Consider the following 24,403-nt stretch of genomic DNA (forward strand, 5'->3'; position numbering starts at 1 on the left):
TTCCTTAAATAAGAAAATCATCTGAACAAACAAGATTTTTGTATATAATTCAAATAAGCAAAATTTGAGAAGCTTTGCATATTATACACTGACTAGTAATGGTAAAATTAGTTTTTTTTTTAAATTCCAGGTTTTTTAAATAGATTAAAATTTTTTTATCCTAAAGCTAATATAATTTTGTACAACTGGGTTTTCCAATAATAACTTACAAATGTAGCAAAGATGATAAATATTCTAGTGCTTCAATTATAGATTCCTGTGATGAAAATTTGTTGAAATGCAATAGTCACAATTTCCAAATTTTTCATATCTTATATTTGAAGACACTGTGATAAGAGGTTAACCAACATTGCAACTGTAAGGAAATCAGAAAGTATAAGTACCTTTCATAAATTTTGTAAGAGTTGGCCAGCAAGAGACTAAGAGGATATAAAATTTGGTCTCAAAATTCTCTGAGTTAGCAATTAGGTCAATTTTACTAAAGTGATAAAGAAGCATAATTCTCCCAGGAAAATTTGAGTTAATGTACCAACAAAATCAATAGAAATAGCACAAGTGTAATGAAAAACCATTGCACCTATACTGTATAACAGACATATCAGACAGTAGTATATGATTCAGCTTTATATGAATTTAGAAGTGTTATTAACTAACCTTTTTATTAATATATGTGTCAGTTATTTTCACTTTTTTTAGCCTATATAATATCATCTGAAGACTATCAGAGACCCATAACAAGGTATAAAATTATTTAAAATCTATTCAAATGATCATTTTCATAAGCACCTTCAAAACCTAAAGCCATACAAACATTTGGCAGAATTGGCAGTGGACCAATGGTCAGGAATGGGATCTAGATTAAGACTGAAAAATTATATTTTTAGATAAAAACTTATTTTTTCAAAAGCATCATTAAAAACTAAAATATTTCTTTAAAAATGTCTTTTCTTCATAAAAATAAAAATTCCAATGGTGTTGTGATGAATAAAAGAAAAAAAATCGGCTTTTGTAGGACATGCCAGTTTAACAAATCTAAACTGTTTCTTGTTTCATTCACCCCCAATGCCTCCAAACAAACACCTCCTCTACTAAGATTTCTTTTTGAAGAGATGTGGAAGGATTTGAAGAGATAGAAGAGAATCCAGACCTAATTCTTAGTTTCATATTTATCTACTCTTAGAGTGGGATAAACTACTGTGACATCTAAAGTGGGATATGTAACTATGATATTAAACAATTATATAGCCTATTTTTGTGCAGTTCCACATAAAATGTAGATTATAAATATTTAACCCTACTTACCTGGAGATGCCAAACCCCTTACATATCCGACAACATTAGTAACCGTTTTGTATTCAGTGACTGTTTGAACTTGCATGCTGACAATTCTTATTTCTGAAAAAATTAAAATTTAAAGATGTTTCTTGATATTCTGTTGTATTTTTTTTAAAAAATTAAAATTTATTTCCAATACCATCAGCAAAAGAATTCCACACAGTTGGAATTTTTCCAAATAACCAAAGTTGTACTTTTTTGACATATGTTTATTCAATACTTTGTGCAAACTCTATTTTAAGTGCTTGTTATGCAATGATGACTAAGACACAATTGCTCACCTCATAGAACTGCAGAGCCATAAACAGGCAATTCTGAACCTCACATTGAATGCTGCACTGGGAGTTCAACATGAGAGCACACAGGAGATGTGAGCAACTCATATTTTAGAAGAGGAGAAAAAATAGATAAAAATATTTTCAAAGAATAGTGAACACTTTTCTATCTTCTGAGAAAGAACATGTGGAAGACAATCTAACCTTTCCAGTATGACTCATTGTTATATTAACACTTTAAAAACGAAATAAGCCAGGCACAGTGACTCACACCTATAATCCTAGCACTTTCAGAGACTGAGGTGGGAAGATGGCTTGAGGCTAGGAGTTTGAGACAAGCCTGAACAATAGTTAGATCCTATAGCTACAAAAAAAAAATAATTAAAAAAAAAAAAATTAGCCAAGCTTGGAGGCACACCCCTGAGCTATGATGACACCACTGTATTCCACCTTTGGGACAAAGCAATACCTTGTTGCTAAACAAAAAAAAAAAAAGAGAGAGAAATAAAAGAATGAGTCTTCTTGTTAATATCCTATAGATTCTAACAGTCAATCTATAGGGTTTTTTATCTTTCTTCATTTTCAACGCAGACAATCCCTTACCAAACGATAGTTTGGCTTTGAAATTTGTATAGCTTTTGCTTATTGCTCTTAGCTTATCATTTTGTCTAGTGCTACCAGTGCAGTGTGTAATGGAGGCAAGGATAGTATTTAATTTATGAGTTTTTTTTGTAATAAGCCCTACTTGGTCATGATATATTTTCTATATTTGGTTACTATATTTGGTTTTCTATATTTGGTTTAGAATATATGCATATATAAGTTGATTGGTTGATAATTTTACTTCTCATGGATTCTAGTCTGGTTTTGATACTTGGACTATACAACTGAACAAATACTTTAGGGATTTTTGCTTCTTTTCCTAGAGTTTATGTAGCATGGGGATTACTTATTTTATAAAGCAGTGATAGGATACAATTATAAAATTATCTAGTCCTGGTATTCGTGTGTGTATGCGTGTGTAGGAACAGCATACATTTTCTCTTCCAAAAAAAGAAATCTCTGTAGTGGTTATAAATTCATTCAGATTTTTAACATAAGATTATTTATTTCTTCTAAATAGATTTTCATTTAGTTGTTCATTTTATTCTTACACTTAAAAAATCACTACCATATATCTGTAATTTCGTCCCATTTCTTTCATTAACTTATATCTTTTTTCCTTGCTCAGTTGCTAGAATTTGGCTAATTTATTAATATTTTCACAGAGTCAGTTTTGAAGTTTTTAAATCCTCATTAATTTTTATTTTTCACTTCAAAATTCTATTCTATGTTTATTAATTTCTTTCTTAAATTTTACCTTAATGTACTGCTGTTCTTTACCTAACTTCTTAATTTAAATGCTTTGCTCATTACCTTTCAATCTCTCTCTCTATATATACATCCATTTAAGGCTACAGATTCTCTATGTTAGCTATAGTACACTGATTTTAATATATGGTCTTATTATCTTATAGATTCTAAATTTATACAATTTCTATTATAATTCCTTCTATATTATATGTATTAGTTCAAGGAATTTTTAAATAGCCACATACAAGGTATGATTACTGTTTTGATAATGATATCTAACGTAATTTAATTATGGACAGAGAACAAGGACTTATACTACCAATACCTTGATGAGATTTGTTTTATACTACCAATACCTTGGTGAGATTTGTTTTGTGACCCTATAGGTTATTGTATCTGATACATAAAGAATAAATTTTAAAATAAATATTCCATATAAAGATTGTACATTTCTTAATTGATGGGTACAGCATTCTACATACATGTCTAGTAGATCAAACTTGAAAATTGTGTGGCTATAACCTTACTAATGATTCTTTATGTTTTCTTTATTAATTATTAAAACATGTTGGAGTCACATTTTACTTTCAAATAAAATAACATATTAAATTTGTTAATGTATTATGGTAATACTATGAAATTTATCTTTGTGTAATTTTAGACTCATTTGTTAGGTCTATAGAAATGGAGAATTGCTGTATCTTTCTGACTAATTATTACATATATATTTTTTATATCCCAATTTTATTTCCCTAAAGTCTTCTTCTCCTCCTCCCTCATCCACTTGATAGTAACATAATTACTCTATCTTTCTTTTTGGTAGGTATTTCTCTGATATATATTTTCCCAGCATTGTATTTCTTTTTGCCAGGCATCCCAGGGGCATTTCTGGCCTGGGGACAATTTTTATGCTAATTGTTTGGCTTAGAGTTGCTACAGTACAATGGTAGCGAAAAATCTAAGCCAGGGATTTTGATTTCTAAAAGCAGGTTTTTTGTTTTTTTTATCATCCAGAGCTCAAGCAGAAGAAAGCTTTCCTTTACCAGTGGGTAGGTTTCTTTCTACTCTTCCCACTTCCACCCCATGATCCTGGTTTTATATAGAGGTCATAGCTCCAACTCGCTGCCTCCATGGAGACATGACTGCATCTTCTGTCACCACGTGAGTGCTGTCTTCCAACTCTAATTTACGGAGACCCATAACCTTTCAACGTCAGGCAACCACAGAGGCAAATCTTTTGCTTATTTCTCTGATTTTTAATTCTTTTTTCATTTTTGTTTGTGGATATCTGGTTATGTTTGACTTTCTTTTTTGATAACTGCCTTTTAAAACAATTTTTCTTTTAATACCTTCAGTGTTCTTAGACATTTACATGGAAGGATTTCAAATTGTTTTATTCTGCTCTGTTCTACATACTGAAATCTAAGACTGTTATTTTTTTTTTTAAAAAAAGCACCGAAGTCTGATAAAATAAACATAACCTTTTGCTCTGGAAAAGATGCTATATTTACATTGCATCCTTCCAACTGACAGAGGATTTCTGTATGTATCACTAGGCAAAGATGAGGTCCAAATAATGACATATTAATATAGAAAAAAGTAACTTCATCTATTTATTTACATCCCCACACATATGTTGATCCTGATGTATATTATTTTATATTATTCCATATCCATGTCTGAAAACAAATATGCACAGAGTTTGTTTTCCTTCATTAGGATCAACACCGTGATAATACTTTACATTTTAATAATGACTATCAGTAAAATCTTGGATAAACTTGCACTCTAAAGACACATCCACTGCTGCTGGCTTTCCTAATTTGAACAACCCATTGGCAAGGCAGTATTACTCTTCATAGCAATAACAATAGCAATCTTATACCTGAAAGTTATCCTACAGGAATAATTCAACTCTCTGCAGTGTAATCTATAACAGCAATTACAGAAAACAACACAAATATCCCAAATAAGGATAAAGAAAATTATGATAAAACATGTGGCTGTTAAAATGTGAAAAGAATATGTAGAAACATAGACACATTGTAAGTGAAGAAAACAGAATACAGAGAGATGTACATAATGGTTGAGCTTAGGTAAAAATGTGTGTTTTTATGAACAAACTATGAAAAAGGAGAGATTAACAGATGATATAGAATTTGGGTTAGGCAGGGCTTCCCATATCTGCTGGGATGAGGCACTCTTGTAAAGAAGCTTGGCCAAACCCACACTCTGTGCCATTTATTCCTCTCTTCCAAATCCCCAGGGAAGGTGGAATTAAAACTTAAGGAGATTGTCTTCCCCCAGGGCTGCACCTTATGACATTGAATCATTTTATACTCTAAGATCTTTTAGAATTTTTACCTTTGTTTTTTATGCTTTTAAATTTAACTATGAAATTTATAGGTTCTTTTTTCCTGGAAATAGTATTACTTTTTCAACTATTTTCTCTCTTCCATTTCTTCTGTTGCTCTTTCTAGAACTCCTGTTTTTATCCACTATATCATTTAGTTGTACTTTTACGCTTCCCTTATCTTTTTCTGTGGTTCTCTGGAAAAAATTTTTAATCTGATCTTCTAGCTCTTGAATTTATTCTTCACTTCTATCTATCTTTCACTGTATCCATCTATCTATGTTATTTATTGGCATGTTTCTTTCAATTATTCTATTTTCCATACCTATTATTTCTTTTTTTAAAAATGTTTCTTAGTTTTTGTTTTATGTTGCTAATACAATCCATTCTCTTTTTTAATTTGCTTGTAATTCTTATTTTAAATTCATATACTATGTGTTCCAACATAGTTGCTTCAGGTGGTATAAACATTCATTGTGTTAATTTTCTGCTGTGGTGGAGATGGACATCAGGATCTGGGTACTTTGGTCTGGAAGTTTATGTGGCCCAGCAGGGGCTATCAGGGCCCAAGCATGGGGAGGACAGTGTCTGTGTCTGTATGTGTATGTGTGTATGTCTGTATGTGCATGTGTGTGTGTGTGTGTGAAAGCCTGAATATGGGAAGGAAAGCAATTGCGAGGGGCAACAGTGCCATGAGAGAAGTCATTGAAGCACAGTGAGAAGGGCACCTACATTTAAGAACTGAACAACAGATAGTTTTGTAGCCTAAGTAGGGTGAGGAAGTAAACTACATTGGGAAGAGGCAGGTGGAACATTTGACGTAGGGTGAACAACTCATATAAGGTAGTGCCTGGAATGGTTGTTGGAGCCACAGTGGAGTGAGAAGGATATCCTAGTGGAGAAGGGAGTAATGACATCAACTGATTACACACAGGGGAACTGATTACCTAAGTAAATGTTAAATATTTAGCACAATGAGAAGCAGATTTCTGACTGTCAGAGAAGGGATTTACAAACATGGAAAGAAAAAAATAACTAGGAGTTGAAATGTTGTCATGTTTTTAATATATACGTACATAGATATAAAAGTAAATACTGATGTAAATCTGTGTATATGCATAAGGGTATTTTATATACTTACATAAAATATACTATTAAAATATAACTTTACTTTCCTAGCTATATTCACTGAGCAGTACTGAGAGAAGCAACACTCTAATAGCAATTAACATATCTAGAATCCAAATAGTGTTTTCTAGACACTATTCTCCACCCAAAGGAACTGGTCTCTTTGGAGAAATGGTTGATAACAGATGATTTGGTACATCTTATAATGCCAAAAACTAAGAAAATAATAATAAGAGGATATGCCAAAAGACATAAGACTCAGTAAAGTCATTATTACTGGCTAATATTTGACAATTAGGGTACCAAAATATAAACAGCACTGGTTTACATCCCATAGAATCAATTATGAACATAAACTCTAAGTAATGAATCAATATGGCATATGTAAGTAAGAAAACATACAAATAAACAGGAAAAAAAGAAATCTCTTTTTTACAATAGAATGCCACTAATAAATGTAGAAAGGATGATGAAATTAGAGGGTCACCACTGGCATCAACATGGTAATGACTGATTGTGCAAGAAGCATCAACAAACACTAAAACTAGTGGGTAGAAGTAACAGGATGTTTACATGATTTTAAATCCTTGTTGATTATAAAAGAAAAATGAAAAAGAGTAACTCCAGTGATACCTGGAATACACCACTTTAACTGGCGAGTAAGTGATCAAGGGTAGTAGTAGCATCACCAGAGATGGGACAAATCGACATCATGTACCACCTGATAAAGACACCATGGGAAAAACATAGTCTCACTTCTCATATTACTGCGGGATATTAAAAAGATGCAAAGCCTGGGTTTATTCATGAGAAAACATCACATATATCCAGACTCAGGGACATTCTGAAGATAATTGGCATGAAGTCTTCAAAGTTGTCAAGGCAAAGAAAATAAAGAAAAGACAGAAATTATTCCAGGTTGAAGGAAACGGGAGACTTGACAAGCTGGTGTAACACATGATTCTACTTTGGATCTTTTTGCAATTTAGAACATTATTGAGACAATTGACAAAAGCTGTAAAGGGCCTGTGGAGTTTATGGTACTAATGTAGCAATGATCCATTCCTGGTTGAATCATTTATGTAGGAAAATGTCATTGTGGGAGAATTCAGATATGATAGTTTATTGTGTCTTTAGTTTGCTCTTGAGTAGCTGAGGAAAATATATTCTATTATTCTTGAAACTTTTCTATAAGTTTGAATTTATTTCAAAATAAAAAATATTCATTGCTGACATCTGAAATTAGAAAATCCTGCAGAACAGTTAAGGAGTAATTTATTATTTAAAAAGTTTGTGTGTGTGTGTGTGTGTGTGTGTGTGTGTGTGTGTGTATGTATTGCTACTTTAAAATTACATTTCCACCTCACATTTACTGAATGGTTCTGTCTTTCATGTTGAAAATTTGATGACAGCTTTAAATATGACATGTGAACTTCAAAAGATTTCAAGATGACAAAAATGTGTTACACGCAGAGAACATTTGTATTCAGATAGGGTGAGGGATGTCAGAGCTAAGAGACATGAAAGGAGCTGCTTCTCACTATTCCTTAATTTCACCATGTGCAGAGAAAAATATCTGCTACTAATACTATGTTCCAGAGACAATTGTCTTGCATTTTCATTGCAATGATTAAGGCTCCACTAGTTCTCAGTCTTCTCATTTCCTCACAGCAAACAAATAACTATGCCTACATTGTCCATAAATATACCCAATATCTAGGAAAAATAGCAATATTATTCAGAGAGATTTGAGGAATAACACTTGGTATTAACTCTGAGTCCCAATTCCAATAATTCAGCTTTTGTTGGGTTTCTACACATAGTTCTTCCCACAGTCCCTAATTTTAATTGGATAATTGTCTTATTGTATATACTTGAATCTCATTCTTGAATACCTGATTCTAGAAGAAATTCTTTTAGGAGCAGGGTTCTAAATAGATTTTTTTTTAAAATTTCAAAGTATTGTGGGTGTTTAAATGTTTTTGGTTACATGGATCACTTTTGTAATGCTCAAGTCAGGATTAAAAGTGTGCCCATCACACAGATGGTGTTCATTGCACCCATTAGGTAGGTTTTTGCCCATCTCCTCTTTGCTCCTCCCCTTTATTTAATTTCCTTTGAGATTTACTTCCTTTGAGATGCACACGTGTGCTCACAGTTAGTTTCAATTTACTAGTGAGTACACGTGGTATCTGTTTTTTCACTCTTTAGATATTTCACTTAGAATAATGGTCTCCAATTCCATACAAATTGTTGCAAAAGGCATTAAGTCATCCTTCTTCATGGCTGAGTAGTATTTCATTATATATATCTCAAATTAACAAATTCACATTAACAAAATGTGATTATATATATACATATATGTATATAATCACATTTTGTTAATCCACTCATGAATTGATGGGCATTTGGGTTGATTCCACATTTTTGCAATTGTGAATTGTGCTGCAATAAACATTTGCATGCAGGTGTCTTTTTGCCTTTAGGGAAATACACAGTAGTAGGATTGCTGGATCAAATGGTAGATCAACTTTTAGTTCTTTGAGCAATCTCCATACTGTTTTTCATAGAGGGTGTACTAATTTTCAGTCCACCAACAGTATATAAGTGTACCTTTTTCTCTGCACTCATGCCAGCAACTATTGTTTTTGGACTTTTTAATAAAAGCCATTCAACTTGGGGAAGGTGATATCTCATTGTGGTTTTGATTTTTATTTCCGTGATGATTAATGACATTGAGCATTTTTCATACGTTTATTGGTGATTTGTCTATTTTCTTTTAAGAAGCTTCTGTTCATGTCTTTGTCCACTTTTTGATGGGGTTGTTTGATTTTTTTTCCTTACTGATTTGCTTGACTTCTTTGTAGATTCTGATTATTAGTCCTTTATTGGATGTACAGCTTGCAAATATTTTTCTCCCATTCTGTAGGTAGTTTATTTGCTCTGTTAATTATTTCCTTGGCTGTGCAGAAGCTTTTTAATTTAGTCAAGTCCCATTTATTTATTTGTGTTGTTGTTGCGATTGTCACTGGGGCCTTTTTCACAAATTCTTTCCCTAGGCCTACATCCAGAAGAGTTTTTCCAACATTTTCTTCTAGAATTCTTATGATCTCATGCCTTACATTTAAGTCCTTTAACCATATTGAATACATTTTTGTGAGTGGTGAGAGATATGGATCCCGTTTTATTTTTCTGCATGTGCCAATCCCAGTTTCCCAGCAACATTTATTGAATTGAGATTCTTTTCCCCACTGTATATTGTTTTCTGCTTTGTTAAAGATTAGTTGGCTATATGTGGATGGTTTTATATGTCTCGGTTTTCTGTTCTTTTCTTTGGGTCTACATCTCTATTTTTGTGCCAATACCATGCTGTTTTGGTTCCTATAGTCTTGTAGTATAGTTTGAAGTATGGTAATGTGATACCTCCCAATTTTTTTCTGTTGCTTAAGATTACATTGACTATTTGGGCTATTTTCTGGCTCCATGAAAAATTATTTCTTCTAGATCTGTGAAATGTGACATTGGTATTTTTATGGGAATTGAATTAAATCTGTAAATCACTTTGGGTAGTATAGACATTTTAACAATGTTGGTTCTAGCAATCCATGAGCATGATATGTTTTTCCACTTGTTTATATCATCTGCAATTTCTTTCCTCAGTGTTTGTTAGTTCTCTTTGTAGAGATCTTTCACATGATTGATTAAGTATATTCCTAGGTACTTTATTTTCTTTGTATCAATTACAAATTTTATTGTTTTTTATTTGGTTCTCAGCTTGACTATGATTGGTGTATAGGAATGCTACTAATCTGTATACATTGATTTTGTAACCTGAGACTTTGCTGAATTTATTTATCAACTACAAGAGTCTGTTGGTGGAATCTTTGTGGTTTTCTATATATAAGATCATATTACCTGCAAAACATGATGATTTGATCTTCTCTTTCCAAATTTGGATACACTTAATTTCTTTCTCTTTCTTAATTGCTCTGGCTAGGCATTCCAGCACTATGTTGAACAGAAGTGGTGACAGTGGGCATTCTTGTCTTGTTCTAGGTTTTAATGGGAATGCTTTCAACTTTTCCCCATTCACTATGATGCTGGCTGTGGGTTTGTCATGTATGGCTTTTATAATTTTGAGTTATGTTCCTTTTATGCCTTGTTTGTTTAGGGGTTTTATCATGAAAGGGTGCTGGATTTTGTTGAATGCTTTTTATACATCTATTGAGATAATCATATGATCTTGGCTTTTGCTTCTGTTTATGTGGTGAATCACATTTATTGATTTACATATGTTGAACCATCCTTGCATCTCTGAGGTGAAGCCCACTTGGGTCATGGTGGATTATTGTGTTTTCTTTTGATACAGTGTTGAATTTGGTATGCTAGTATTTTATTGACAATATTTGCATCTATATTCATAAGGCATACTGGCCTGTAGTTTTCACTTTTGTCGTGTCTTTTCCTGGCTTTGGTATCAAGGTAATATTGTCTTCATAGAATGAGTTGGGAATGAATCCCTACTTCTCAATGTTATGGAATAATTTCTGCAGAATGGGTACCAACTCTTCTTTGTAGGTCTGGTAAAATTTGTGTGTGAATCCATCTGGTCTGGGAGTTTTTATGCTGGAAGATTTTTTATTGCTGCTTCAATTTCTTTACTTGTTATTTGACTATTCAGGAGTTCTATTTCTTCCTGATTGAGTCTTAGGAGGTTGTGTGTTGCCAGAAATTTGTTTATTTCCATTATATTTTCAAGTTTATATGCATAGAGATTTTGAGAGTATTCACAGAAAATATTTTGTATTTCTATAGTATCCCTTGTAATATCTCCTTTTTCATTTTTGCTTGAGCTTATTTGAGTTCTTTCTCATCTATTCCTTGTTAATCTATCAAGAAGTTCATAAATTTTGTTTATCTTTTCAAATAATTAACTTTTTGTTTCATTGATCTGTATAATTTTCTTATTTTCAATTTTGTTAAGTTCTATTCTGATCTTAGCTATGTTTTTTCTGCTGGCTTTATGTTTGCTTTGCTCTTCCTTTTCTAGTTCCTTGAGATGTGTTATTAGATTGTTAATTTGAGATCTTTCTGTCTTTTTGATGTAGGCATTTAAGGAGATGAATTTTCCCTCTTAGGACTGCTTTTGTTTTATCCTATATATTTTTAATAGCTTGTGTCCCCTTTGTCATTCAGCTCAAGGAATCTTTTAATTTCCATCTTAATCTCATCATCAATCCTATAATTGTTTAGCAGTAGGCTTTTTAATTTCCATGACTTTTTATAGAATTGAGTGTTTATCTTAGAGTTGATTTCTAATTTCATTCCACTGTGGTCAGAGAAGATACATGGTATGATTTCTATTTTTTTAAATTTGTTGAGACATGTTTTGTGGCCTAAGATGTGATCAATCTTGGAGACTATTCCATGTGCTGGTGTGAAGAATGTATGTTCAGTAGTTTGGGGGTAAAATGTTCTGTAAATTTCTGTTGGGCCCACTTGTTCTAGAGTCCCATTTAAATCCAGTGTTTATTTCCTGCTTGGATGATCTGTCCAGTTTTGTCAATGGGGTGTTGAAGTCCCCAGCAATTACACTGTTGTTCTTTATCTCTTTGCTTAGATCTACTAGATCTGGTAAATCTAGTAGGGTTTGCTTTGTGAATCTGGGTGCACCTGTGTTAGGTTGATAAATGTTTAGGATTGTTATACCTTCTTATTGAATTGCTCCCTTTGCCATTATATAATGACCATCTTTGTATTTCTTTACTATTGTTGATTTAAAGTCAATTTTATCTGATATGAGAATAGTTACACTTGCTTTCTTTTGGTTTCCATTGAGATGGAATTTTCTTTTTTTCCATCCCTTCACTTTGAGTCTGTATGACTCCTTATGGGTTAGATGTATTTCTTGGAGACAGCAGATACTTGTCTTGTATTTTTTTTAATCCATTCAGCCAGGCTATGACTCTTGAGTGGGAAATTCAAGCCATTTACATTGATTGATAGAACTGATATCCGGTATGCTGTTCTGTTTATCATGTTGTGTAGTACAATATTGTTTTGTTTTACCTCTTGTATTATTATTTTATATGAGCTCTGATATTTAGCTTTTGGGTGGTTTTACTCTGGTAGGTAACTATTGTGCTGATCCAGGTATAATGCAGTTCTAAGTATTTCTTGCAGGGTCGGTCTGGTCCTGACAAATTCCCTTAGTGATAGCTTATCTGGAAAAGTCTTTATTTCTCCTTTATATATGAAATTTAGTCTTTCAGGATACACAATTCTAGGCTGGCAGTTGTTCTGTTTAAGAAGACTGAAGATGGGGCCCCAACACCTTCTGACTTGTAAGGACTCTTTTGAGAAGTTTGCAGTTAGCCTGATGGGTTTTCCTTTGTAAATTATTTGATGATTTAGCCTTATGTCTCACAGGAGTTCCTCCTTTCTACTGACATTGGCTAGTAAGATGGCTGTGTGTCTTGGTGATTTCCTCTTTGCGATGAATGTCCCATGTGTTCATTCATCTTCTTGTATCTGGATGTCTAAATCTCCAGGAACATCAGGAAAATTTTCCTCAATTATTCCCTTAAATAGGATTTCCGGCTCTTGTGTGTTGTCTTCTTCATCCTCAGGGATGGCTATTTTTCTTATTTTGGCTGTTTTACATAATCCCATATTTCTTATAGGCTTTATTCAGTCCTTTGAATTCTCTGTTCTTCATTTTTGACTGAGTTAATTCAATATACTTGTTTTAAGTAGTTTTTTTTCCCTCTAATTTTTCTGCACTCATGGGGACTAAAACCTGCTTTAGAATCACAATCATGATGATTGAGACTCTGGAATCTGCTAATGCCCCTCCTAAATGCCAACTGCTTACCTGCAAATCTGAGTATGAACTGCTTCTAGATTCTACGCCATTATAACTTATATACTTTTAAGGCAATAGTAGCTATTCCCTGAGTCTTGGATACAAACACACACAAATTTACATCCATATATGCATGTATTCATGTTAGCTTGCATGCATTTGGAAAAACAAAGTTTAATTAAATTTTATTCTTTTTAATTAGTAAAATTATCTAAATAGGAAGATATTTTGATGAATATGAATATAAAAAAATATAACTTTTCCTCTTTGTATCACTTGTAAGGGTGAAAATTGGCAATTTATTTCCCCATTTTTTTACCAAACTCTTCCACAAATCACATATCATGAAATTAGCAGACTAATGACCTGTAACATTATCTGCACTATATATTTTTCATTTGTCCATTCCGATCTATTTTCCACTTTTCATCCATCTCTGCCCTAGGAGGACCTCTGTGGACTGCATCTATGCTATGTGGTTCTTTTATTCTTTGGCCTTAGGTTAAGTTTAGCCAATGGAAAGCATCAACTAGTAACCAGCAGGTTACATAAGTGAAGGATTGAAGTATTTCTTCATCATTCTCCCTGGCTATTTATTTCCTGACAATGACTGCCCTGCTTGACTGACAGCCATAGCTTCTCTCTCACAGCTAAAGTACTTGCCAGTTTCTATAATTACTCTCTCTTCTTGCCCCTTCAGGTTTATAGGTAGTTGTTAATACAAAACAAATCTTGTGAACAGCATCTAAGAACTAGTAAGAAATTAAGGCCAAAATTTAAGTTGTGCTGGAAACCCAGATAAGTAAAATGGTAAATATGTTTTCAAACTGAGGATATTTTTCTGAAGTTGGAGAATCTTTTAATCTTTATGGCCTTATGCAATTCAAATGTCAGAAGACAAAGTCCTCAACCTGCCCAAATTGGAAAGAAGAATGTGGTTCTAAAAAAAAGACTCTTCCTCTACAAAGTAAAAATTCTAAAAGACTTCACTCCCCCATTCCCTTCCAAGAGACTGCAAAGAGAGTTTCCTAGCATTAGGCAGAGCAAGAGCGGGGATCCCTAAGAAATTGGGATATCTAGAATAATGCTAAAAGACTGCAACCAAAAATGTATAACTGCCAATGAGTAAAGGAGAAAAATATAATGACAAAAATATAAATCTAAAGAGTAAAATTAAGAATAGGTAAAACATAATATATAACATAGAGGAAACAATAAGATGAAAAATATAAGCATTAATGCATAATAATCACATTAAATGTAATGGGCCAAATGTTCTAGTTAAAAGATGATCAGATTGTATTTAAAATGCAAATTATTTGCTATTAATGAGACATTTATAAAAGAGAACGATACATGAAGGTTGAGTGCAAAGAAGATATAGCATAAAGATACTAATGAAAAAAAAGCTGGAGTAGCTAAATTAATATCAGGTCAAATAAAACTTAAGGCAAGCATTACTAGACATAAAGAATATCACTTTGTATAAATGGTTGAGCTAACTAGGAAGATATGATATATTTGAATTTATAAACACATAAATGATCTGAAAATACATAAAGCACTGAGGGTGGGGATCTCAATGGCACACTAGAAGCAGCCTGCTTATACACTGTTGGTGGGGCTGCAAAGAAGTACAGTTTCTATGGAAAACAGTATGGAGATTCCTCAAAGAAATAAATGTAGACCTATCATTCAATCCAGCAATCCCACTGTTGGGTATCTACCCTAAGGAAAATTTTGTAAAATTGAGGTGTCATCATTGCACAGTATAGTAACTCTTAACATATAGCTTGCATTTATTAGCATATATATTAGTATTTTCTAAAAGTCTTTTCTAAAAGTTTCCAGACACCTTCACTCTAATGTTTATTGTAGCACAATTCACAATTGCAAAGATGTGGAATCAACCTAAGAGCCTATCAATTCACCAGTGGATAAAGAAAATGTGATATATATATATATATATATACACACACACACACACACACACACACACACACACACACACACACATACATACCATGGAGTGCTATTCAGCCATAAAAAAGAATGAAATAATGTTGTTTGCAGCAACTTGGATGGAAATGGAGACCATTATCTTAAGTGAAATATATCAGGAATGGAAAATCAAACATCATATTTTCTCACTAATAAGTGGGAGCTAAATAATGGGTACACATGGGCACAGAGAGAAATAAGGATATTGGAAACCAAAAGGGGGGGAAGGTGGGAAGGGAGTTGGGATAAAAACTTGTCTACTGGGTACAATGAACACTATTCTGGTGATGGGCACAGCAAAAGCCCTGGCTTCAGAATCATACAAGGTATCCACGTACCAAAAACATTTGTACCACCTTGCATTTTGAAATTAAAAAAATTGAACAGAACTGCAAAATAAAATGGACAAATCATACTCACATTGGGAAACTTTAACAGTAATAAGTATAGAATGTTTGAACAACCTGAACAAAAATGTTAGTCTAAATGAACATAGATAGAATGGACAGCTATATAGCACACATTCTTTTTAAATGCTCATGGAACACTGATCATACCCTGGACCATAAGGAAGATATCAAAAATTGAAATCACATAGATATATAGAGGAAACAACATATTCTAATGAAAATACAAGTTGCTCATGCTATACTTCAGAAGAATATCATATCATAATAACAAGTGGTATGGCAGAGAGAGTCAGAAAGAGAGACTACTTCCAACCTGAGTTGGATTTTTATGGAGGAGAAGGCATTTGCACTGAGCTTAAAGAATTTAGAGGATACTGGGCCTTTACCACTTAAAGACACAGATATCCAAGACATATTTGGATAATACTGAATAGAATAATAGGGAAAAATATTGGACACATGGAGGGAATAGCAGGATATAGAACCAGAACGGCATTGAGGAATATCTGGCAGTTTCTTGGTTAGTAAATAACAAAGTTGGCACATTGTGAAAAATAGATCATAAAAATATAAAGATAGGGAATGCTGTAATGGATTTTATTACATATAAACTCCAAAGTTTAGCTGGAGTTTCTGTAATTTATAAGGAGTGACAGGTACTTGAAAAACAATATAAGAATATAAAAATCTATAAAAATTGATGAGAAACATTCAAAAATGAGAAAACACTTGTTAAAGTAATTTTGCGTAAACATGTACATCTAAGGTTGCCTTTAGGTCTTTTAGCAAACAAATAAAACCTCTAAGCCAAATCTAAGCTGAATCTTTTCTAAAATCAAACTGTTGAGACAGAAAGCTGGAAACTTGAGAAGTTCTGGGTGAATGACAGATCTGTGTCACCCTCGGTAAGCCCAATCTGCACTCCGCAGGAAACAGAGAATTGACTCTACTTTCTGTGGACTTGGGACAATAGATTTCCCACCTATGTTCACTCTGTTTAAAATCCTTGATGAACAGTCCTTCAAAGTGAATTCTGAAGCTCTTTTCCCTTTTGTCCAAGGACTTCAGACTGGCAGCTCATGAATGCTGATCTTTAGTTCTACAGATTACTCTGTTATCAGCTTTCAGCTCAGACTCCCAGGTTCACTGTGTAAGTGGCTGCTTGAAGAGCCATAAAATTGAGGTGTCATCATTGCACAGTATAGTAACTCCTAACATATAGCTTGCATTTATTAGCACATATATTAGTCTTTTCTAAAAGTTTCTAGCTCACTGATTTTTTTCAGAAAAAGAGCAGTTACCAAATCTATATGCATGCCATATGTAAGTTGTCTGCACAAATTTAAAATTTCCTCATTTTTTCTGGACATTTCCCCTACATTAGTGGTTGAAAGTTATTAAAACCCACCTTGCTCTAAAACAAATTTGCATTTTTTACATATTTTTTAGGCCTGCTAAATAATTCTGCTATGGCCAAAAAGGCTTATCACTTGTTACATTGGGACTTAAAGGAAGCTATGCCACATTAGAGCCAACCACTCCATTGTCTACTGAGATAAATAGGTAGGTAAATAGATATATAGAAAGATAGACAGACAGGCAGGTAGATAGATACACATAATCTCAAGACATTATAAACCATAAAAGCTTAATGTACTCCTGGATCTTCTCACATGTAGCAACTTTGTGGCTACTCTGAACAGATTGATAGCTTCATCTGTAACAAAAATAATCATGAATTCAACTGTACTAACATTTCTTGTTAATGCATATTTATTAGGAAGATAAAATGCACTATTTTTCAATAAAGTTTTATATAACCACACTTTGTAAATAATAATATGTTCAATAAATGTTTTTAAATCTCTACTCAAGAAATCCTAATAATGTATTGTTATAAGCAGCTACTAAAAATTAGAAAGATCTTAACAATATAGTTGAAATATATGAAAATTATTAATAAGACTATCAGTTAGATATTATATCATTCTAATAAAATTAATTTTCTTCAAAGAATATATAAAATATTGAATAAGGATATAATACAGAATATCTATTTAAAGAGACATATTCCAAGTTTACTTACATAGGAACTTATTATCACTAATGATAAGTTTTGTGAAACATAGAAACAGTCATTTTTTTTAAAATAAGTAATTCATCAAACAAATTAAAATGTTTCTTTTTTTGCTGAAAGATGGGGGCTTCATTCCCCAATAAGATCTTTTTTGTTAATTTCAGCATATTATGGGGGTACAAATGTCTATAGGTTATGTGTGTTGCCTTCCTCCCTATTTCATGAATGCAGATGTTTAATCCCTTTTTTTAGTTTATAAGTTTATAAGTTAGATAGCTTTTGATTACAAATAACTAAAAACCAAACAAATTGGACGAAACAAAAGAAGCAATATATTGGCTCATATATGGACAGTTCAATAGATCTGGCTTCAGAGAAGGCTTTATTTAGGACTCAAATGATGTGAACAAGGGTCTCTCTCTCTCTTACTCTCTCTATTTCTATCTCTGTTTCTATCTTTAGGTGTTTCTATCTCTCTAATGCTTCCCGTGTTGGCTTCATTTTCAGTTGGGATACAGTCTCATGGTCCGAGTATGACTGTTAAAAGATCCCAGTGCCACATGCTTTCTTGTTCACTTCTAGTGTTAAAGAGAGTCATTGCTCAAAGTTAAAACTTGAGTCTTTTTCCTGCAAGGACAGACTTGGATCATCCTTGAACTACATTTGCTTTCACAACATCCATTTGTCCCTTCCCCTTTTTGAACTTTTGGTAACATTTATCAGCAATATTTTATGAGTAGGTTTGACCAGATCCCAAGCTCTACAAGTAGATCCTGATTGGTTCAAACCTATTGACATAATCACCTCAACCATATTATGATGATTGGTATAAGGAAGATTCAAGTCTGACCAAACAGGACCAAGATTCAATTTCTGAACTTTGAGCTATGACTAGCTTTAACACCATACGTGTTAAATGTAGTCTCTGAACTAGTAGTAGCCAAATTCCTCTACATTTTAGAGAATTCTGACTCAATATATATATATATATATATATGTACATATATATACATATATATACATATATATATATATATTTAAGTGAGTAAGATAAGTATTTAATTGATTTGCATACTTATTCTTTATGTACTCTTGTCCAAACTTGTTAGGTGAAGATTTTTCTACACTAAAGCTTAAGACAAAGAAAATTCAATAATAAAATATAATTATAATATGCTTTGAATTTTTTTAATCCATAAATTATCAGTGTTGCTCTTATTGATTGAAAGCATACCACCTTGTTCAGTATCCTTTTCACTTTCTGTCCTGATATGCATCATTGTGAGCAAATAATGCATGTTTCACGTGTTTTTGAGAAAAATTAAAAGTTAATTATTGCAAGTAAAACATAAGCATTACTGTCCAAAACATTGGGGTAAATGAAGAATTTACACTCATTATAACATGAAATGTCTTTTCAGTAATTTAAATGGTTCTGTCTGAATTTTTCTAAAGCAATAATAATTACTGTATTTATGAGAAAAACTTGATATCGCATAATTCCTTAGAAAGCAAGTCTATTTCATTACTTCTTTAACATTGGAGTTGCAAAGAGGTTTCAGCACATATTACAACTTTTCATCTATATTTCATACATGCTGTTAATTTTTTATAGACATATAGCTAGAGAGTGTCATTTTGTTTTCCTAGGACATTATTGTGTATATAGGGAAGGAAATTGACGGGTTATTTGACAAGGAAGATACTCGCTAATATTCATATAGCATTTTACAGTGTACAAAGGTACTGATACAACTTCTTAAGATGATAGAGGGATACCTATCTTTTATAGATGCAGAAATAGAGGCTTCCAGAGGGCAGGTGACATATGAGTGGTTATGGAGCTAGCATGGAGACTATCAGCTCACTGAGGGCAGGACAGTGACTGGAATGCATTAGGGGCTCTGAATATATATTGAACAAATTAATCGATTAAATTGGGGTTTAAATCTGGTCTTTTACAAGTCCAGTGCTTTCTTATAATTAAAGTAATACTGTGATGCTGTTTACATATTTTAACAAATAGAGCCCATAATCAATTTGTGGGGCTCAGAATAAATGACAGAAAAAAAAGCAAAATAAAGCAAAAGGCTGCTAGAGGTCTTCTTCATTCCTGCTTTGAGAATACTAGCTTATCATTGTTCTCTATATTTCACACATTATTCAATTGTTAATCAGTTTAGGAGGCTCCCAATCTACAGGATTTTTAAAAACATATGTTCCTAACAGAGCAATCCTGAATGTATTCAGATTTTTTAAAAGACTTCTTGAGAATATATATATTTTTTATTTTGGTATGCTTTTGTTGTCAGGAGAAAAACAGATGAGATAAAACACTGCTAGTTGAGCCCTCAAGTCTGGACATAAAAAAACAGAGCCCTTGAGTTGTAGTTCCTAGCAACTAGATACAAATTTAACAAAATGTAGAGTCTCTTCTTTAGAACTCTAATGCCAAGGCTGGAGGCAGGAATAAGTTGCATCCTGTGGCTTTCATCCCACCACAGGTAGCTTAACTACTTCAGTTTTATCTTACGTGGTCCAACAAGGCCTGACAAACTGTGCTGCAGCACAAGAAGTATCTCTCGGGCGACGATGCGTATAGACAGAGGGATTTTTTAGTCAATTGCAGGAATTAGGCTTTAATGCTTTATACTAAAAGACTTCATACCCCAGATAGCTGTCTGCTATCCACTGAATCTTGGCAGGCAACGAGACTGCTGAAGCTGAAACCGGGAAGCTATGTTAAGCAGATTTTCATGAATGTACAAAATGCTTTATTTGTAAAGCTACTTTTCTTTATAGAAATTCAAAATGCTTTTTTTTCTTTTTTTTAAATCTCTTGTTTGGTCAACTCTCAGTCTTTATCAAAATTTCTTTCCAAAAATGTCATTAAAGAGCTGCAGAAGAGAATAAATGCTCACCTCATCAAAAGTCAATGATTTTGAAAAGAATAATTCTAAACATGACAATTTGAAAGATTAAAAATGATCATGGTCTTTTGAAAAACTATAAGACATACAGAAAGACATTAAATACTTTACCATTATTTGGAAGTTCTAGAGGGCTACAGACATCATTTTTGGTTCTAGCTTTCACTGAAGAGATCAGTTTTGCAACAAGGGATGCAGAGATGGGCTGCACTAACAGAGAGGTGAGGTTCGATCTGCTTTGTCTAAAGCTTCCATCTGTATTCAAAAGTGAAAGGAACAGAATCATTAAACAGAAATTTAAAACACTTGAAGAGAAGTTTCCTGTAATAATTATTTAAATTATGAATGGAAAGTTTATACTTACTCATTTGTTTATTTACTTCTTAGTTATACACTATTTATTAAAAAATGAAAAAATGATTTGAGGTACTTCATAAAAATATACTCCAAATATAATTGTATCTCTTAGTTAAAGATGACAGATTGTACACATCCACTTACCTTCATTGTCCCATAAAAGTCCACTAAAACAACTAAAACAAAGGAATAAAAAAAAGCACAAATGCACAGGGGCCAAGGGAAGAGACAATAATAAAGATTCTAGAACTTAGAAAGTAGGTAAGTAAATTTCAGATGATGTAGCAGACCAGAGGAGACCAAAACCTAAGTCCTCAGTAGAGAAGCTGAAAAGCAACACAGTTTGTACGACAGAATCCAGAAAGGCATAGGAATTGTCAATACCACTACCTATTAAAGTAGGGGTGACGATGAAGCTGGAAACAGGAGGATTTGAGGAAATTCTGATTGTGAAGGGGTCTGTCCTCCTGAACCCTACACCCAGACCATATGGGTGCCTGTTCCTTCCTCACTCCAGTGGAAAACTTAAAGTGAGGCACTGAACAGGGAGATACCAGATGCACAGAAATATATCATACTTAAAACAGGATGGTGTTATGAGTGCCAACACTCTTCAGATGTTTTAATCTCTTGATGCCCAGAATCCTTCCCTCCAGGTAGGGCAATAGAAAATTCACTGGCAGCAGATATGATGAGGTCAATAGAAAAATATCTAAAAATACTCACAATCAGGTCTATCAATAAAACACATGGCCCAAGACATCCTACAGTAAAATCCATCAGTCAATAAATCCCACACATATACTGAACTTCAAATCAACTCAATTTTGCCATTGTTAAGTAGCAGATCTCAACCAAGGGCAGTCCTAGGGTAGCTCCTATGCAGCAGACTAGTGAGGATGAAAGTAGGAGGTCAGCAGACTGAGGAGAGTGGTCTCCAGGAAGACAAAATTAATGGGAATATCAGATGCATGCTAATATATTGAGAGAATATTTACAGTAAGATCAGAGAATTAGGACCTAAAGAGTTTCTAGATACACAGAAATTTATAAAGTGAGACAATTATTAGCTTAAGGGGGATCAAAATTGTGCAAGAAATAAGTATAACTATCAAATGATGTGAATATTTACATAATCATAAGAATACAAATAATGACTGCTGATTTAACAAAAAATTGATTTGTTTACAAAAAATGAAAATGGCATAAATCAGGCAGTGGTATACATAGAGAATTATGAAAGCTAAATCTTTATATTTTAGAATGGTAAGTCAATATAATGGATAAAACTGAAAAATGGTGAAGTAAACTCAAACATATTACTGAGAGACAGGGAGGTAAATATAAAAAAATAAGTAACAAATAAAGATGTTAAAATCAATTAAGTGTTTGTCTTGGGGAGAGAAAGAGAGGGTAGTAGAGATATAAGGACAAGTAGGAGAAGGTGACATTTCTATAAATTAAGCCTCATTGAAATATTTGAGTATTTAAATGAACTATATTCAACTATAACTTTGAAAAAAATTAACTAAGAATAAGGAGAGAGAACAATTATGATAAAACAAGTAAAAGAAAAATACACAAATATTCATCGAGTAAAGAGGATGGAGAGAATGCACTAAATTGTGCTTAAGGAAATAACTTAAAAAGTACTTATTCAGTTTATATATTTTTACTGACTCAGAAAAGGAAATACACAATGGAATGATCCTATCAGGCAGCCAATAATGTTTTCAAACACAGTGCTATATTTTTCAGAACTTTTATTAGGGAAAATAATTGCTAACAGTTTTCTTAGAATTTAATTTGATAGGACCTCAGGGGTTGCAGAGCTCAATGATACTAGTATCCAGGCTACAGGAGGCAGATTATAATGAGAAAATATGTTAGAGAAGTGTTTCCTTAATTTATCATCTGGAAAACCACAAGACTATAAAATTATATTTAGCGTAGGCCCGTGGCATCCATGGAAGTCATGGCCTTGAAGAAAAAAATAATAAAGATTTAAGCTTAGAATCTGTTTTGTTATATAAGCACAGTGTTGGTATCATAATTTCATAATGAATGATAGAGATCATTTTGTATCTTTATGTAGATATATATGACAGTACATTCTGACTACAGAGTAGTTCATTGTTTCCCAACCATTTTCTTGTCATGGTACCATGACTGGCTATATGACTTGCAGGGCGCAGAGCTAAATGACAATGTGGGATGTCTTGTTCAAAAAGAATGAAATTTCAATATAGCAATAGCACAGTATTAAATCAAGTGTGGGGTACTTCTGAGAGGGGGCTCTGTGAGACTGCACAGGTGACAGACATGCCCACATAGCCGATGCTAATAGTCATATAGCCTGCTGGTATAAACTGAAGAAAATTTTCAGCAGACCACAAGAGGGCTGCTCTTAGCCAAAAGTGACCAGTTCCATCTACTGATCCAGGAGGCACCTTAGGTCAAAGTGATTCACATCTGAAAGCATAGACAATGCCTGGGCTGGGATGCACTGGCTGGGAAGCCATGGGATGGCCATCTGCTTTTTCCAGCATGTATTTTCTCCCTCAGCCATTACCTTTGGAGCTTTTAGTGTGCATGGGAAAATGAAATAGTATTGATGTGCAATATGCAGTCTGCTACTTTGAAGGTTTCATGAATGTTGGGTACTAACACGTTTCCAGTACAAAGTGAAACTTCTTAAAATGCTGTGTGATTTCACCTCCTCCCAATTCGACTAATTAACGCCTTAGCTTGTCATTCAAGGCCTTTCAGATTCTCAAACCTTGAATTTCCAACATTATTTCCTATCATTCTTCCTCACACATTGTATGCTAAAACTTAAGCTGTCCTCTTACATATTCTGATTTACATCCTCATGTTTTTGCTTAAGCCATTCCTTCCACTTTACTTGTTCTTCTCATGTGTCACATGTCTAAAGTATTCACTTCCTTCAAAGCCTAACACATAAGTCACTCTGTGCATGAAGCTTTGTCTGACACCTTCAGGCCTATATGATATACCTGGACCTTTTTTGTAATGACTGTCACTTTTAATTAACATTCTCACTGTGTAAAAACACTTCATTTTCCTCCTCTAAACTCTAAATTCTTCAAAGAAAAGGGCCAAGTCATCTATATCATTGTATGTTACACAATGCCTAGCTCATTGTCGGAAATATAACAGGAGCTCAATAATTAAGGGAAAAACAAAACGAATCAACAATTGTTTGAAAAATACTCCCAATTCCTCTGTCTTACTGGTTTTCTGAATGCCTACAAAATTGAGCAAGGGTACAACTGAGGAATAAGTTATAATTCTATGT

The 24,403-nt window shown here is 33.2% G+C and overlaps 1 protein-coding gene across 3 annotated transcripts in view; it reads right to left on the minus strand.

The window, feature by feature from the left end:
• Positions 1–24,403, minus strand: part of NAALADL2 (N-acetylated alpha-linked acidic dipeptidase like 2) — a 1,254,620-nt gene that overhangs the window by 323,077 nt on the left and 907,140 nt on the right. For all 3 annotated transcript variants that reach the window (XM_076003772.1, XM_076003759.1, XM_076003769.1), the window contains 2 exons: positions 20,839–20,982; positions 1,303–1,395 (listed from right to left, as the gene is read on the minus strand). In XM_076003772.1, the coding sequence (XP_075859887.1) occupies positions 1,303–1,395; positions 20,839–20,982 (237 nt within the window). The remainder of the gene's footprint in view (positions 1–1,302; positions 1,396–20,838; positions 20,983–24,403) is intronic.

This window comes from Microcebus murinus, chromosome 1, assembly GCF_040939455.1.
Source record: "Microcebus murinus isolate Inina chromosome 1, M.murinus_Inina_mat1.0, whole genome shotgun sequence".
Taxonomy (NCBI): Eukaryota; Metazoa; Chordata; class Mammalia; order Primates; family Cheirogaleidae; genus Microcebus; species Microcebus murinus.